The following is a 17,980-nucleotide window of genomic DNA, read 5'->3' as shown; positions in this document are numbered from 1 at the left end:
TTAACTATGCACTTGTATGTCACTTTGGATGAAAAGCATCTGCTAAATGACAAAAATGTAAAATTAAATGTGAGGCTTATTTTGATCCCTTCAGAAGAGCTGTACTTCACTATGATACACTATGTACAGTAAATACAGAGCATTATCGTTGCTGCAGATGCACCAGTGCATCCACTAATGAAGGAGGCGAGATACTGTTTTTGCTGCACATATTAAAGTAAAATGCAAATATGGGGTCACTGTGTTTTTCCACAGATCTGCACCTGCACCCATACTTGTTGTAGCTTCACGTTAGGGAAGACCAAATTAAACTGACAAGGCTATCAAGTTTGGGTGTTAATTTGTACCTAAATGCAAAAAACCACTGAACTTATTATAACACCTTATGATACCTTATAGGTATGCAATGTTAGGACATGATGCTTTCCATCCATTTTTCAATTATTGTTTTCCATATGCAGTACATTTGATTTAATTAATTGAAATAGTTTGATTTATTGTCACGATACTTTGGATACTTTCCAAAAATATAGGATATTTTCCCAGTGCTTGCGCTGATTGAACTCTCAGTCCATTACTAGATGACATCACACAAGATTACTAATTTCATTAAAAAATGCAATAATAAATTATACTTTGAACTTTCCTATAAATCCTGCACAGTATCTGAAATACATTTTCCATATTTTGTTACAACTGCTTTGGCCTTCCAACTGCATAGAGCATTGACAAGCATGTGTGAGAAGTTACTTTTCACTTGGAAATTGGATGGTAATGTGTAACCTCTCATGTGTTTCTCTCTACTGTTGGATATAATAGTTCTGTAATAATAGAGTAATCATTCTGGTTTTAAACTTTCTCAGGCACGAGGATGCTATCAAAGGATTTTGGACATTGAACCTGGCCGAACTGCCTTGGTAAAACGTACGACCTGTCTGCTCCCAAAGCCTCTACTGTTAATGTTATTCTATGGCCGATACAAGCATTTATTATTAGAGGCCATGTCTATTCAGGAAGGTTATGCCACTTCAGCGTTTAGTATGGTCTTTTTACTCTGACAGGCTCTGCAGTTGTCACAATAACACCACAAATTAGATGGAGTATATCGTTTGTTGGCTGAACATCATTCAGGTAAATTAAGCAAATATTTATCTGGGCTGTGCAAATGAATTATCCCCATCTTATCAAGCAAATTTTGTGTAATAAAATGAATTGGTGCAACACATTAAGCAGAAAACCTGTGCTTAATGTGCACCTGTCTTCTCTATCTTTGATGTGGTACCCCTTGAGCAGCCAAAGGAGCAAATGTGCATTTCTGTTTAAAAAAAAGCTTTCGCTCTTGGTTAAATACACTATTGAGAATGTCTGCCTGAAAGACCACAAATGTTTCCAACCACTCTGCGCAATTGACTGTTTCCGTTTCTTCTAGTGAGCTTTATGCACTCACCAAGCACTTGATATGAACATTACCTGAAGCTCCTGACCTATATCTCCATGATTGTATGCATTGCACTGCTGCCACAGAATTGGCTGATTAGATAATCACATGAATAAGTAGGTGTAATAAATAAAAATGTTCCTAATAAAGTGCTCGGTGAGTGCATGTGTAGCTAACATTAATGCTGTATTGTCTATATTTATTGTTTGCTACCGTGGTTTTTGTAGCAACATAATATTAGCTTGCTAAATAATGTCAATGACACTGACACCTATGCCATTGCGGAACTATTGGGCCATTACTTGATTGAAGAGCTTTGTGATTGGTTAAGAGAATATGTTTTGTCTAGTAATGTATGTAGCCCTACATTCTAAAACCAGTCTAAAACAGTCTACTCAAGACGAGACATGACACGGTCAGTTTCAGAGACGCTAGCCGATGAGAGCAGATGTTCTAAAACTGGGCAGTACACACTGCTAAGACTAAAACCATCCTAAAATCGTCCTGTATCATCTCTTCTCAAGTCGGCTGTTTGATGTAGACTGGGCTTAGAATGTCACATAGGGTTCAGAACTTCAAACCAGCAGTGGACGTGTACAAGTCAACATTCAGATTGCAAATGCTGCACTTCGGTTATTGACTGCTGAGAGGGTTGTAGTATCCGGTCATGCCTAAAATAAATCAGTTACTGATGGCTAAAACCTTGTTCCCTTGGAACTACTATTTCTTGTTGAAATTAGCTTCACATCGGTCATGGACAAAACATTACCTTATCTTAAGAGTCTACAGGATGTCTGTGCTTCTCAGGAATTATAGCCGACATATATTACACTGTCAAAAATGCCCCATTTTTTTATTTTTGCTCCAATGAGGAGTAAAATTACATGTCTGCCAGTCTGCTGGAGGTTAATGTGCTGTGAACTTTTGTCAGGGTCTGTGGTGAATGAGAGTGAATGAGAGGGTTTCTATTCAAGTTATAAAGTTGAGTGGTTTTGTTTTATTATGATACTTACTCAAAATAAGCATTTTCTGAAACTAAAAAGCTTGGAATTGATCATCACCTGTGTAACCTACCCCTACAGCCCTATTCAGTCTCTTCCCATCTCTGTTGTCTTTCTTTAGAGTACCTGACCCAGGTGGATCTGGAGGAGAAGAAGGAAATGCAGGACAAGGGAGCTCGGGATGAATTTGAGATGGGAAAAGAAGAGGCAGTGACTGTACACCTCCTGCTGGAAAAGCAAAAGAAACCTGAGCAGATGATCATGTACTACTGCGGAGGCCTAGAGCTACTCTCTCAGGCCATAACTGACTGTGAGTACAGACAGATACCACTGCTGTTACTGTGGGTACAGACAGATACCACTGCTGTTACTGTGAGTACAGACAGATACCACTGCTGTTACTGTGAGTACAGACAGATACCACTGCTGTTACTGACCGTGAGTACAGTCAGATACCACTGCTGTTACTGACCATGAGTACAGTCAGATACCACTGCTGTTACTGACCTTGAGTACAGTCAGATACCACTGTTGTTACTGTGAGTACAGTCAGATACCACTGTTGTTACTGTGAGTACAGACAGATACCACTGCTGTTACTGACCATGAGTACAGTCAGATACCACTGCTGTTACTGACCTTGAGTACAGTCAGATACCACTGTTGTTACTGTGAGTACAGTCAGATACCACTGTTGTTACTGTGAGTACAGACAGATACCACTGCTGTTACTGTGAGTACAGTCAGATACCACTGTTGTTACTGTGAGTACAGAGAGATACTACTGCTGTTAGTGACCATAAGTACAGTCAGATGTTACTGACCATGAGTACAGTCAGATACCACTGCTGTTACCGACTGAGTACAGACAGATACCACTGCTGTTACTGTGAGTACAGACAGATGCCACTGCTGTTACTGACCATGAGTACAGACAGATACCACTGCTGTTACTGTGAGTACAGACAGATACCACTGCTGTTACCGATTGAGTACAGAAGGATACCACTGCTGTTACTGTGAGTACAGTCAGATACCACTGCTGTTACTGATCATGAGTAGTTTCAGATACCACTGCTGTTACTGTGAGTACAGACAGATACCACTGCTGTTACTGTGAGTGCAGACAGATACCACTGCTGTTACTGACCATGAGTACAGACAGATACCACTGCTGTTACTGTGAGTACAATCAGATACCACTGTTTTTACTGTGAGTACAGACAGATACCACTGCTGTTACTGACCATGAGTACAGACAGATACCACTGCTGTTACTGACCATGAGTACAGTCAGATACCACTGCTGTTACTGACCATGAGTACAGTCAGATACCACTGCTGTTACTGACCATGAGTACAGTCAGATACCACTGCTGTTACTGACTGAGTACAGACAGATACCACTGCTGTTACTGACCATGAGTACAGACAGATACCACTGTTGTTACTGTGAGTACAGACAGATACAGATACCACTGCTGTTACTTACCATGAGTACAGACAGATACCACTGCTGGTACTGACCATGAGTACAGTCACATACCACTGCTGTTACTGTGAGTACAGACAGATACCACTGCTGTTACTGACCATGAGTACAGACAGATACCACTGCTGTTACTGACCGTGAGTACAGACAGATACCACTGCTGTTACCGACTGAGTACAGACAGATACCACTGCTGTTACTGTGAGTACAGACAGATACCACTGTTGTTACTGACCATGAGTACAGTCAGATACCACTGCTGTTACTGACCATGAGTACAGTCAGATACGACTGCTGTTACTGTGAGTACAGACAGATACCACTGCTGTTACTGACCATGAGTACAGACAGATACCACTGCTGTTACTGTGAGTACAGACAGATACCACTGCTGTTACTGACCATGAGTACAGACAGATACCACTGCTGTTACTGTGAGTACAGACAGATACCACTGCTGTTACTGACCATGAGTGCAGTCAGATACCACTGCTGTTACTGACCATGAGTACAGTCACATACCACTGCTGTTACTGTGAGTACAGACAGATGCCACTGCTGTTACTGACCATGAGTACAGACAGACACCACTGCTGTTATTGACCATGAGTACAGTCAGATGCCACTGCTGTTACTGTGAGTACAGACAGATACCACTGCTGTTACTGTGAGTACAGTCAGATACCACTGCTGTTACTGACCATGAGTACATTCAGATACCACTGCTGTTACTGTGAGTACAGACAGATACCACTGCTGTTACTGACCATGAGTACAGACAGATACCACTGCTGTTACTGTGAGTACAGACAGATACCACTGCTGTTACTGTGAGTACAGACAGATACCACTGCTGTTACTGTGAGTACAGACAGATACCACTGCTGTTACTGACCATGAGTACAGACAGATACCACTGCTGTTACTGACCATGAGTACAGACAGATACCACTGCTGTTACTGTGAGTACAGACAGATACCACTGCTGTTACTGACCATGAGTACAGACAGATACCACTGCTGTTACTGTGAGTACAGACAGATACCACTGCTGTTACTGACCATGAGTGCAGTCAGATACCACTGCTGTTACTGACCATGAGTACAGACAGATACCACTGCTGTTACTGTGAGTACAGACAGATACCACTGCTGTTACTGTGAGTACAGACAGATACCACTGCTGTTACTGACCAAGAGTACAGACAGATACCACTGCTGTTACTGTGAGTACAGACAGATACCACTGCTGTTACTGACCATGAGTGCAGTCAGATACCACTGCTGTTACTGACCATGAGTACAGACAGATACCACTGCTGTTACTGTGAGTACAGACAGATACCACTGCTGTTACCGACCATGAGTACAGACAGATACCACTGCTGTTACTGTGAGTACAGACAGATACCACTGCTGTTACCGATTGAGTACAGACGGATACCACTGCTGTTACTGACCATGAGTACAGTCAGATACCACTGTTGTTACTGTGAGTACAGACAGATACCACTGCTGTGTTACTGTGAGTACAGACAGATACCACTGCTGTTACTGACCATGAGTACAGACAGATACCACTGCTGTTACTGTGAGTACAGACAGATACCACTGCTGTTACTGACCATAAGTACAGTCAGATGTTACTGACCATGAGTACAGTCAGATACCACTGCTGTTATTGACCATGAGTACAGTCAGATACCACTGCTGTTACCGACTGAGTACAGACAGATACCACTGCTGTTACTGTGAGTACAGACAGATGCCACTGATGTTACTGACCATGAGTACAGACAGATACCACTGCTGTTACCGATTGAGTACAGAAGGATACCACTGCTGTTACTGTGAGTACAGTCAGATACCACTGCTGTTACTGTGAGTACAGTCAGATACCACTGCTGTTACTGATCATGAGTAGTCAGATACCACTGCTGTTACTGACCATGAGTACATTCAGATACCACTGCTGTTACTGTGAGTACAGACAGATACCACTGCTGTTACTGTGAGTACAGACAGATACCACTGCTGTTACTGACCATGAGTACAGACAGATACCACTGCTGTTACTGTGAGTACAATCAGATACCACTGTTTTTACTGTGAGTACAGACAGATACCACTGCTGTTACTGACCATGAGTACAGTCAGATACCACTGCTGTTACTGACCATGAGTACAGTCAGATACCACTGCTGTTACTGTGAGTCCAGACAGATACCACTGCTGTTACTGACCATGAGTACAGTCAGATACCACTGCTGTTACTGACTGAGTACAGACAGATACCACTGCTGTTACTGACCATGAGTACAGTCAGATACCACTGTTGTTACTGTGAGTACAGACAGATACCACTGCTGTTACTGTGAGTACAGACAGATACCACTGCTGTTACTGTGAGTACAGACAGATACCACTCCTGTTACTGACCATGAGTACAGACAGATACCACTGCTGTTACTGTGAGTACAGACAGATACCACTCCTGTTACTGACCATGAGTACAGACAGATACCACTGCTGTTACTGTGAGTACAGACAGATACCACTGCTGTTACTGACCATGAGTGCAGTCAGATACCACTGCTGTTACTGACCATGAGTACAGACAGATACCACTGCTGTTACTGACCATGAGTACAGTCACATACCACTGCTGTTACTGTGAGTACAGACAGATGCCACTGCTGTTACTGACCATGAGTACAGACAGACACCACTGCTGTTATTGACCATGAGTACAGTCAGATGCCACTGCTGTTACTGTGAGTACAGACAGATACCACTGCTGTTACTGTGAGTACAGACAGATACCACTGCTGTTACTGACCATGAGTACAGACAGATACCACTGCTGTTACTGTGAGTACAGACAGATACCACTGCTGTTACTGACCATGAGTACAGACAGATACCACTGCTGTTACTGTGAGTACAGACAGATACCACTGCTGTTACTGACCATGAGTGCAGTCAGATACCACTGCTGTTACTGACCATGAGTACAGACAGATACCACTGCTGTTACTGACCATGAGTACAGTCACATACCACTGCTGTTACTGTGAGTACAGACAGATGCCACTGCTGTTACTGACCATGAGTACAGACAGACACCACTGCTGTTATTGACCATGAGTACAGTCAGATGCCACTGCTGTTACTGTGAGTACAGACAGATACCACTGCTGTTACTGTGAGTACAGTCAGATACCACTGCTGTTACTGATCATGAGTAGTCAGATACCACTGCTGTTACTGACCATGAGTACATTCAGATACCACTGCTGTTACTGTGAGTACAGACAGATACCACTGCTGTTACTGACCATGAGTACAGACAGATACCACTGCTGTTACTGTGAGTACAGACAGATACCACTGCTGTTACTGTGAGTACAGACAGATACCACTGCTGTTACTGACCATGAGTACAGACAGATACCACTGCTGTTACTGTGAGTACAGACAGATACCACTGCTGTTACTGACCATGAGTGCAGTCAGATACCACTGCTGTTACTGACCATGAGTACAGACAGATACCACTGCTGTTACTGTGAGTACAGACAGATACCACTGCTGTTACTGACCATGAGTACAGACAGATACCACTGCTGTTACTGTGAGTACAGACAGATACCACTGCTGTTACCGATTGAGTACAGACGGATACCACTGCTGTTACTGACCATGAGTACAGTCAGATACCACTGTTGTTACTGTGAGTACAGACAGATACCACTGCTGTTACTGTGAGTACAGACAGATACCACTGCTGTTACTGACCATGAGTACAGACAGATACCACTGCTGTTACTGTGAGTACAGACAGATACCACTGCTGTTACTGTGAGTACAGACAGATACCACTGCTGTTACTGACCATGAGTACAGACAGATACCACTGCTGTTACTGTGCGTACAGACAGATACCACTGCTGTTACTGTGAGTACCGACAGATACCACTGCTGTTACTGACCATGAGTACAGACAGATACCACTGCTGTTACTGTGAGTACAGACAGATACCACTGCTGTTACTGACCATGAGTACAGACAGATACCACTGCTGTTACTGTGAGTACAGACAGATACCACTGCTGTTACTGTGAGTACAGACAGATACCACTGCTGTTACTGACCATGAGTACAGACAGATACCACTGCTGTTACTGTGAGTACAGACAGATACCACTGCTGTTACTGACCATGAGTGCAGTCAGATACCACTGCTGTTACTGACCATGAGTACAGACAGATACCACTGCTGTTACTGTGAGTACAGACAGATACCACTGCTGTTACTGACCATGAGTACAGACAGATACCACTGCTGTTACTGTGAGTACAGACAGATACCACTGCTGTTACCGATTGAGTACAGACGGATACCACTGCTGTTACTGACCATGAGTACAGTCAGATACCACTGTTGTTACTGTGAGTACAGACAGATACCACTGCTGTTACTGTGAGTACAGACAGATACCACTGCTGTTACTGACCATGAGTACAGACAGATACCACTGCTGTTACTGTGAGTACAGACAGATACCACTGCTGTTACTGTGAGTACAGACAGATACCACTGCTGTTACTGACCATGAGTACAGACAGATACCACTGCTGTTACTGTGCGTACAGACAGATACCACTGCTGTTACTGTGAGTACAGACAGATACCACTGCTGTTACTGACCATGAGTACAGACAGATACCACTGCTGTTACTGTGAGTACAGACAGATACCACTGCTGTTACTGACCATGAGTGCAGTCAGATACCACTGCTGTTACTGACCATGAGTACAGACAGATACCACTGCTGTTACTGTGAGTACAGACAGATACCACTGCTGTTACCGACCATGAGTACAGACAGATACCACTGCTGTTACTGTGAGTACAGACAGATACCACTGCTGTTACCGATTGAGTACAGACAGATACCACTGCTGTGTTACTGTGAGTACAGACAGATACCACTGCTGTTACTGACCATGAGTACAGACAGATACCACTGCTGTTACTGTGAGTACAGACAGATACCACTGCTGTTACTGACCATAAGTACAGTCAGATGTTACTGACCATGAGTACAGTCAGATACCACTGCTGTTATTGACCATGAGTACAGTCAGATACCACTGCTGTTACCGACTGAGTACAGACAGATACCACTGCTGTTACTGTGAGTACAGACAGATGCCACTGATGTTACTGACCATGAGTACAGACAGATACCACTGCTGTTACCGATTGAGTACAGAAGGATACCACTGCTGTTACTGTGAGTACAGTCAGATACCACTGCTGTTACTGTGAGTACAGTCAGATACCACTGCTGTTACTGATCATGAGTAGTCAGATACCACTGCTGTTACTGACCATGAGTACATTCAGATACCACTGCTGTTACTGTGAGTACAGACAGATACCACTGCTGTTACTGACCATGAGTACAGACAGATACCACTGCTGTTACTGTGAGTACAATCAGATACCACTGTTTTTACTGTGAGTACAGACAGATACCACTGCTGTTACTGACCATGAGTACAGTCAGATACCACTGCTGTTACTGACCATGAGTACAGTCAGATACCACTGCTGTTACTGTGAGTCCAGACAGATACCACTGCTGTTACTGACCATGAGTACAGTCAGATACCACTGCTGTTACTGACTGAGTACAGACAGATACCACTGCTGTTACTGACCATGAGTACAGTCAGATACCACTGTTGTTACTGTGAGTACAGACAGATACCACTGCTGTTACTGTGAGTACAGACAGATACCACTGCTGTTACTGACCATGAGTACAGACAGATACCACTGCTGTTACTGTGAGTACAGACAGATACCACTGCTGTTACTGACCATGAGTGCAGTCAGATACCACTGCTGTTACTGACCATGAGTACAGACAGATACCACTGCTGTTACTGTGAGTACAGACAGATACCACTGCTGTTACTGACCATGAGTACAGACAGATACCACTGCTGTTACTGTGAGTACAGACAGATACCACTGCTGTTACCGATTGAGTACAGACGGATACCACTGCTGTTACTGACCATGAGTACAGTCAGATACCACTGTTGTTACTGTGAGTACAGACAGATACCACTGCTGTTACTGTGAGTACAGACAGATACCACTGCTGTTACTGACCATGAGTACAGACAGATACCACTGCTGTTACTGTGAGTACAGACAGATACCACTGCTGTTACTGTGAGTACAGACAGATACCACTGCTGTTACTGACCATGAGTACAGACAGATACCACTGCTGTTACTGTGCGTACAGACAGATACCACTGCTGTTACTGTGAGTACAGACAGATACCACTGCTGTTACTGACCATGAGTACAGACAGATACCACTGCTGTTACTGTGAGTACAGACAGATACCACTGCTGTTACTGACCATGAGTGCAGTCAGATACCACTGCTGTTACTGACCATGAGTACAGACAGATACCACTGCTGTTACTGTGAGTACAGACAGATACCACTGCTGTTACCGACCATGAGTACAGACAGATACCACTGCTGTTACTGTGAGTACAGACAGATACCACTGCTGTTACCGATTGAGTACAGACAGATACCACTGCTGTGTTACTGTGAGTACAGACAGATACCACTGCTGTTACTGACCATGAGTACAGACAGATACCACTGCTGTTACTGTGAGTACAGACAGATACCACTGCTGTTACTGACCATAAGTACAGTCAGATGTTACTGACCATGAGTACAGTCAGATACCACTGCTGTTATTGACCATGAGTACAGTCAGATACCACTGCTGTTACCGACTGAGTACAGACAGATACCACTGCTGTTACTGTGAGTACAGACAGATGCCACTGATGTTACTGACCATGAGTACAGACAGATACCACTGCTGTTACCGATTGAGTACAGAAGGATACCACTGCTGTTACTGTGAGTACAGTCAGATACCACTGCTGTTACTGTGAGTACAGTCAGATACCACTGCTGTTACTGATCATGAGTAGTCAGATACCACTGCTGTTACTGACCATGAGTACATTCAGATACCACTGCTGTTACTGTGAGTACAGACAGATACCACTGCTGTTACTGACCATGAGTACAGACAGATACCACTGCTGTTACTGTGAGTACAATCAGATACCACTGTTTTTACTGTGAGTACAGACAGATACCACTGCTGTTACTGACCATGAGTACAGTCAGATACCACTGCTGTTACTGACCATGAGTACAGTCAGATACCACTGCTGTTACTGTGAGTCCAGACAGATACCACTGCTGTTACTGACCATGAGTACAGTCAGATACCACTGCTGTTACTGACTGAGTACAGACAGATACCACTGCTGTTACTGACCATGAGTACAGTCAGATACCACTGTTGTTACTGTGAGTACAGACAGATACCACTGCTGTTACTGTGAGTACAGACAGATACCACTGCTGTTACTGACCATGAGTACAGACAGATACCACTGCTGTTACTGGGAGTACAGACAGATACCACTGCTGTTACTGACCATGAGTACAGACAGATACCACTGCTGTTACTGTGAGTACAGACAGATACCACTGCTGTTACTGACCATGAGTGCAGTCAGATACCACTGCTGTTACTGACCATGAGTACAGACAGATACCACTGCTGTTACTGACCATGAGTACAGACAGACACCACTGCTGTTATTGACCATGAGTACAGTCAGATGCCACTGCTGTTACTGTGAGTACAGACAGATGCCACTGCTGTTACTGACCATGAGTACAGACAGACACCACTGCTGTTATTGACCATGAGTACAGTCAGATGCCACTGCTGTTACTGTGAGTACAGACAGATACCACTGCTGTTACTGTGAGTACAGACAGATACCACTGCTGTTACTGACCATGAGTACAGACAGATACCACTGCTGTTACTGTGAGTACAGACAGATACCACTGCTGTTACTGACCATGAGTGCAGTCAGATACCACTGCTGTTACTGACCATGAGTACAGACAGATACCACTGCTGTTACTGACCATGAGTACAGTCACATACCACTGCTGTTACTGTGAGTACAGACAGATGCCACTGCTGTTACTGACCATGAGTACAGACAGACACCACTGCTGTTATTGACCATGAGTACAGTCAGATGCCACTGCTGTTACTGTGAGTACAGACAGATACCACTGCTGTTACTGTGAGTACAGTCAGATACCACTGCTGTTACTGATCATGAGTAGTCAGATACCACTGCTGTTACTGACCATGAGTACATTCAGATACCACTGCTGTTACTGTGAGTACAGACAGATACCACTGCTGTTACTGACCATGAGTACAGACAGATACCACTGCTGTTACTGTGAGTACAGACAGATACCACTGCTGTTACTGTGAGTACAGACAGATACCACTGCTGTTACTGACCATGAGTACAGACAGATACCACTGCTGTTACTGTGAGTACAGACAGATACCACTGCTGTTACTGACCATGAGTGCAGTCAGATACCACTGCTGTTACTGACCATGAGTACAGACAGATACCACTGCTGTTACTGTGAGTACAGACAGATACCACTGCTGTTACTGACCATGAGTGCAGTCAGATACCACTGCTGTTACTGACCATGAGTACAGACAGATACCACTGCTGTTACTGTGAGTACAGACAGATACCACTGCTGTTACCGACCATGAGTACAGACAGATACCACTGCTGTTACTGTGAGTACAGACAGATACCACTGCTGTTACCGATTGAGTACAGACGGATACCACTGCTGTTACTGACCATGAGTACAGTCAGATACCACTGTTGTTACTGTGAGTACAGACAGATTCCACTGCTGTGTTACTGTGAGTACAGACAGATACCACTGCTGTTACTGACCATGAGTACAGACAGATACCACTGCTGTTACTGTGAGTACAGACAGATACCACTGCTGTTACTGACCATAAGTACAGTCAGATGTTACTGACCATGAGTACAGTCAGATACCACTGCTGTTATTGACCATGAGTACAGTCAGATACCACTGCTGTTACCGACTGAGTACAGACAGATACCACTGCTGTTACTGTGAGTACAGACAGATGCCACTGATGTTACTGACCATGAGTACAGACAGATACCACTGCTGTTACTGTGAGTACAGACAGATACCACTGCTGTTACCGACCATGAGTACAGACAGATACCACTGCTGTTACTGTGAGTACAGACAGATACCACTGCTGTTACCGATTGAGTACAGACAGATACCACTGCTGTGTTACTGTGAGTACAGACAGATACCACTGCTGTTACTGACCATGAGTACAGACAGATACCACTGCTGTTACTGTGAGTACAGACAGATACCACTGCTGTTACTGACCATAAGTACAGTCAGATGTTACTGACCATGAGTACAGTCAGATACCACTGCTGTTATTGACCATGAGTACAGTCAGATACCACTGCTGTTACCGACTGAGTACAGACAGATACCACTGCTGTTACTGTGAGTACAGACAGATGCCACTGATGTTACTGACCATGAGTACAGACAGATACCACTGCTGTTACCGATTGAGTACAGAAGGATACCACTGCTGTTACTGTGAGTACAGTCAGATACCACTGCTGTTACTGTGAGTACAGTCAGATACCACTGCTGTTACTGATCATGAGTAGTCAGATACCACTGCTGTTACTGACCATGAGTACATTCAGATACCACTGCTGTTACTGTGAGTACAGACAGATACCACTGCTGTTACTGTGAGTACAGACAGATACCACTGCTGTTACTGACCATGAGTACAGACAGATACCACTGCTGTTACTGTGAGTACAATCAGATACCACTGTTTTTACTGTGAGTACAGACAGATACCACTGCTGTTACTGACCATGAGTACAGTCAGATACCACTGCTGTTACTGACCATGAGTACAGTCAGATACCACTGCTGTTACTGTGAGTCCAGACAGATACCACTGCTGTTACTGACCATGAGTACAGTCAGATACCACTGCTGTTACTGACTGAGTACAGACAGATACCACTGCTGTTACTGACCATGAGTACAGTCAGATACCACTGTTGTTACTGTGAGTACAGACAGATACCACTGCTGTTACTGTGAGTACAGACAGATACCACTGCTGTTACTGACCATGAGTACAGACAGATACCACTGCTGTTACTGGGAGTACAGACAGATACCACTGCTGTTACTGACCATGAGTACAGACAGATACCACTGCTGTTACTGTGAGTACAGACAGATACCACTGCTGTTACTGACCATGAGTGCAGTCAGATACCACTGCTGTTACTGACCATGAGTACAGACAGATACCACTGCTGTTACTGACCATGAGTACAGACAGACACCACTGCTGTTATTGACCATGAGTACAGTCAGATGCCACTGCTGTTACTGTGAGTACAGACAGATGCCACTGCTGTTACTGACCATGAGTACAGACAGACACCACTGCTGTTATTGACCATGAGTACAGTCAGATGCCACTGCTGTTACTGTGAGTACAGACAGATACCACTGCTGTTACTGTGAGTACAGACAGATACCACTGCTGTTACTGACCATGAGTACAGACAGATACCACTGCTGTTACTGTGAGTACAGACAGATACCACTGCTGTTATTGACCATGAGTGCAGTCAGATACCACTGCTGTTACTGACCATGTGTACAGACAGATACCACTGCTGTTACTGACCATGAGTACAGTCACATACCACTGCTGTTACTGTGAGTACAGACAGATGCCACTGCTGTTACTGACCATGAGTACAGACAGACACCACTGCTGTTATTGACCATGAGTACAGTCAGATGCCACTGCTGTTACTGTGAGTACAGACAGATACCACTGCTGTTACTGTGAGTACAGTCAGATACCACTGCTGTTACTGATCATGAGTAGTCAGATACCACTGCTGTTACTGACCATGAGTACATTCAGATACCACTGCTGTTACTGTGAGTACAGACAGATACCACTGCTGTTACTGACCATGAGTACAGACAGATACCACTGCTGTTACTGTGAGTACAGACAGATACCACTGCTGTTACTGTGAGTACAGACAGATACCACTGCTGTTACTGACCATGAGTACAGACAGATACCACTGCTGTTACTGTGAGTACAGACAGATACCACTGCTGTTACTGACCATGAGTGCAGTCAGATACCACTGCTGTTACTGACCATGAGTACAGACAGATACCACTGCTGTTACTGTGAGTACAGACAGATATCACTGCTGTTACCGATTGAGTACAGACGGATACCACTGCTGTTACTGACCATGAGTACAGTCAGATACCACTGTTGTTACTGTGAGTACAGACAGATACCACTGCTGTTACTGTGAGTACAGACAGATACCACTGCTGTTACTGACCATGAGGACAGACAGATACCACTGCTGTTACTGTGAGTACAGACAGATACCACTGCTGTTACTGTGAGTACAGACAGATACCACTGCTGTTACTGACCATGAGTACAGTCAGATACCACTGTTGTTACTGTGAGTACAGACAGATACCACTGCTGTTACTGTGAGTACAGACAGATACCACTGCTGTTACTGACCATGAGTACAGACAGATACCACTGCTGTTACTGTGAGTACAGACAGATACCACTGCTGTTACTGTGCGTACAGACAGATACCACTGCTGTTACTGTGAGTACAGACAGATACCACTGCTGTTACTGACCATGAGTACAGACAGATACCACTGCTGTTACTGTGAGTACAGACAGATACCACTGCTGTTACTGACCATGAGTGCAGTCAGATACCACTGCTGTTACTGACCATGAGTACAGACAGATACCACTGCTGTTACTGTGAGTACAGACAGATACCACTGCTGTTACCGACCATGAGTACAGACAGATACCACTGCTGTTACTGTGAGTACAGACAGATACCACTGCTGTTACCGACCATGAGTACAGACAGATACCACTGCTGTTACTGTGAGTACAGACAGATTCCACTGCTGTGTTACTGTGAGTACAGACAGATACCACTGCTGTTACTGACCATGAGTACAGACAGATACCACTGCTGTTACTGTGAGTACAGACAGATACCACTGCTGTTACTGACCATAAGTACAGTCAGATGTTACTGACCATGAGTACAGTCAGATACCACTGCTGTTATTGACCATGAGTACAGTCAGATACCACTGCTGTTACCGACTGAGTACAGACAGATACCACTGCTGTTACTGTGAGTACAGACAGATGCCACTGATGTTACTGACCATGAGTACAGACAGATACCACTGCTGTTACTGTGAGTACAGACAGATACCACTGCTGTTACCGATTGAGTACAGAAGGATACCACTGCTGTTACTGTGAGTACAGTCAGATACCACTGCTGTTACTGTGAGTACAGTCAGATACCACTGCTGTTACTGATCATGAGTAGTCAGATACCACTGCTGTTACTGACCATGAGTACATTCAGATACCACTGCTGTTACTGTGAGTACAGACAGATACCACTGCTGTTACTGTGAGTACAGACAGATACCACTGCTGTTACTGACCATGAGTACAGACAGATACCACTGCTGTTACTGTGAGTACAATCAGATACCACTGTTTTTACTGTGAGTACAGACAGATACCACTGCTGTTACTGACCATGAGTACAGTCAGATACCACTGCTGTTACTGTGAGTCCAGACAGATACCACTGCTGTTACTGACCATGAGTACAGTCAGATACCACTGCTGTTACTGACTGAGTACAGACAGATACCACTGCTGTTACTGACCATGAGTACAGTCAGATACCACTGCTGTTACTGTGAGTACAGACAGATTCCACTGCTGTGTTACTGTGAGTACAGACAGATACCACTGCTGTTACTGACCATGAGTACAGACAGATACCACTGCTGTTACTGTGAGTACAGACAGATACCACTGCTGTTACTGACCATAAGTACAGTCAGATGTTACTGACCATGAGTACAGTCAGATACCACTGCTGTTATTGACCATGAGTACAGTCAGATACCACTGCTGTTACCGACTGAGTACAGACAGATACCACTGCTGTTACTGTGAGTACAGACAGATGCCACTGATGTTACTGACCATGAGTACAGACAGATACCACTGCTGTTACTGTGAGTACAGACAGATACCACTGCTGTTACCGATTGAGTACAGAAGGATACCACTGCTGTTACTGTGAGTACAGTCAGATACCACTGCTGTTACTGTGAGTACAGTCAGATACCACTGCTGTTACTGATCATGAGTAGTCAGATACCACTGCTGTTACTGACCATGAGTACATTCAGATACCACTGCTGTTACTGTGAGTACAGACAGATACCACTGCTGTTACTGTGAGTACAGACAGATACCACTGCTGTTACTGACCATGAGTACAGACAGATACCACTGCTGTTACTGTGAGTACAATCAGATACCACTGTTTTTACTGTGAGTACAGACAGATACCACTGCTGTTACTGACCATGAGTACAGTCAGATACCACTGCTGTTACTGTGAGTCCAGACAGATACCACTGCTGTTACTGACCATGAGTACAGTCAGATACCACTGCTGTTACTGACTGAGTACAGACAGATACCACTGCTGTTACTGACCATGAGTACAGTCAGATACCACTGCTGTTACTGTGAGTACAGACAGATACCACTGCTGTTACTGACCATAAGTACAGTCAGATGTTACTGACCATGAGTACAGTCAGATACCACTGCTGTTATTGACCATGAGTACAGTCAGATACCACTGCTGTTACCGACTGAGTACAGACAGATACCACTGCTGTTACTGTGAGTACAGACAGATGCCACTGATGTTACTGACCATGAGTACAGACAGATACCACTGCTGTTACTGTGAGTACAGACAGATACCACTGCTGTTACCGATTGAGTACAGAAGGATACCACTGCTGTTACTGTGAGTACA

At 44.3% G+C, this 17,980-nt stretch overlaps 1 protein-coding gene across 3 annotated transcripts in view; it reads left to right on the top strand.

Moving 5' to 3' along the window:
• Positions 1 to 17,980, top strand: part of ttc12 (tetratricopeptide repeat domain 12) — a 49,195-nt gene that overhangs the window by 5,879 nt on the left and 25,336 nt on the right. For all 3 annotated transcript variants that reach the window (XM_061217617.1, XM_061217615.1, XM_061217618.1), the window contains 2 exons: positions 864 to 924; positions 2,561 to 2,749. In XM_061217617.1, the coding sequence (XP_061073601.1) occupies positions 864 to 924; positions 2,561 to 2,749 (250 nt within the window). The remainder of the gene's footprint in view (positions 1 to 863; positions 925 to 2,560; positions 2,750 to 17,980) is intronic.

This window comes from Conger conger, chromosome 13, assembly GCF_963514075.1.
Source record: "Conger conger chromosome 13, fConCon1.1, whole genome shotgun sequence".
NCBI lineage: Eukaryota > Metazoa > Chordata > Actinopteri > Anguilliformes > Congridae > Conger > Conger conger.
This window is presented reverse-complemented; position numbering and strand designations above follow the sequence as displayed.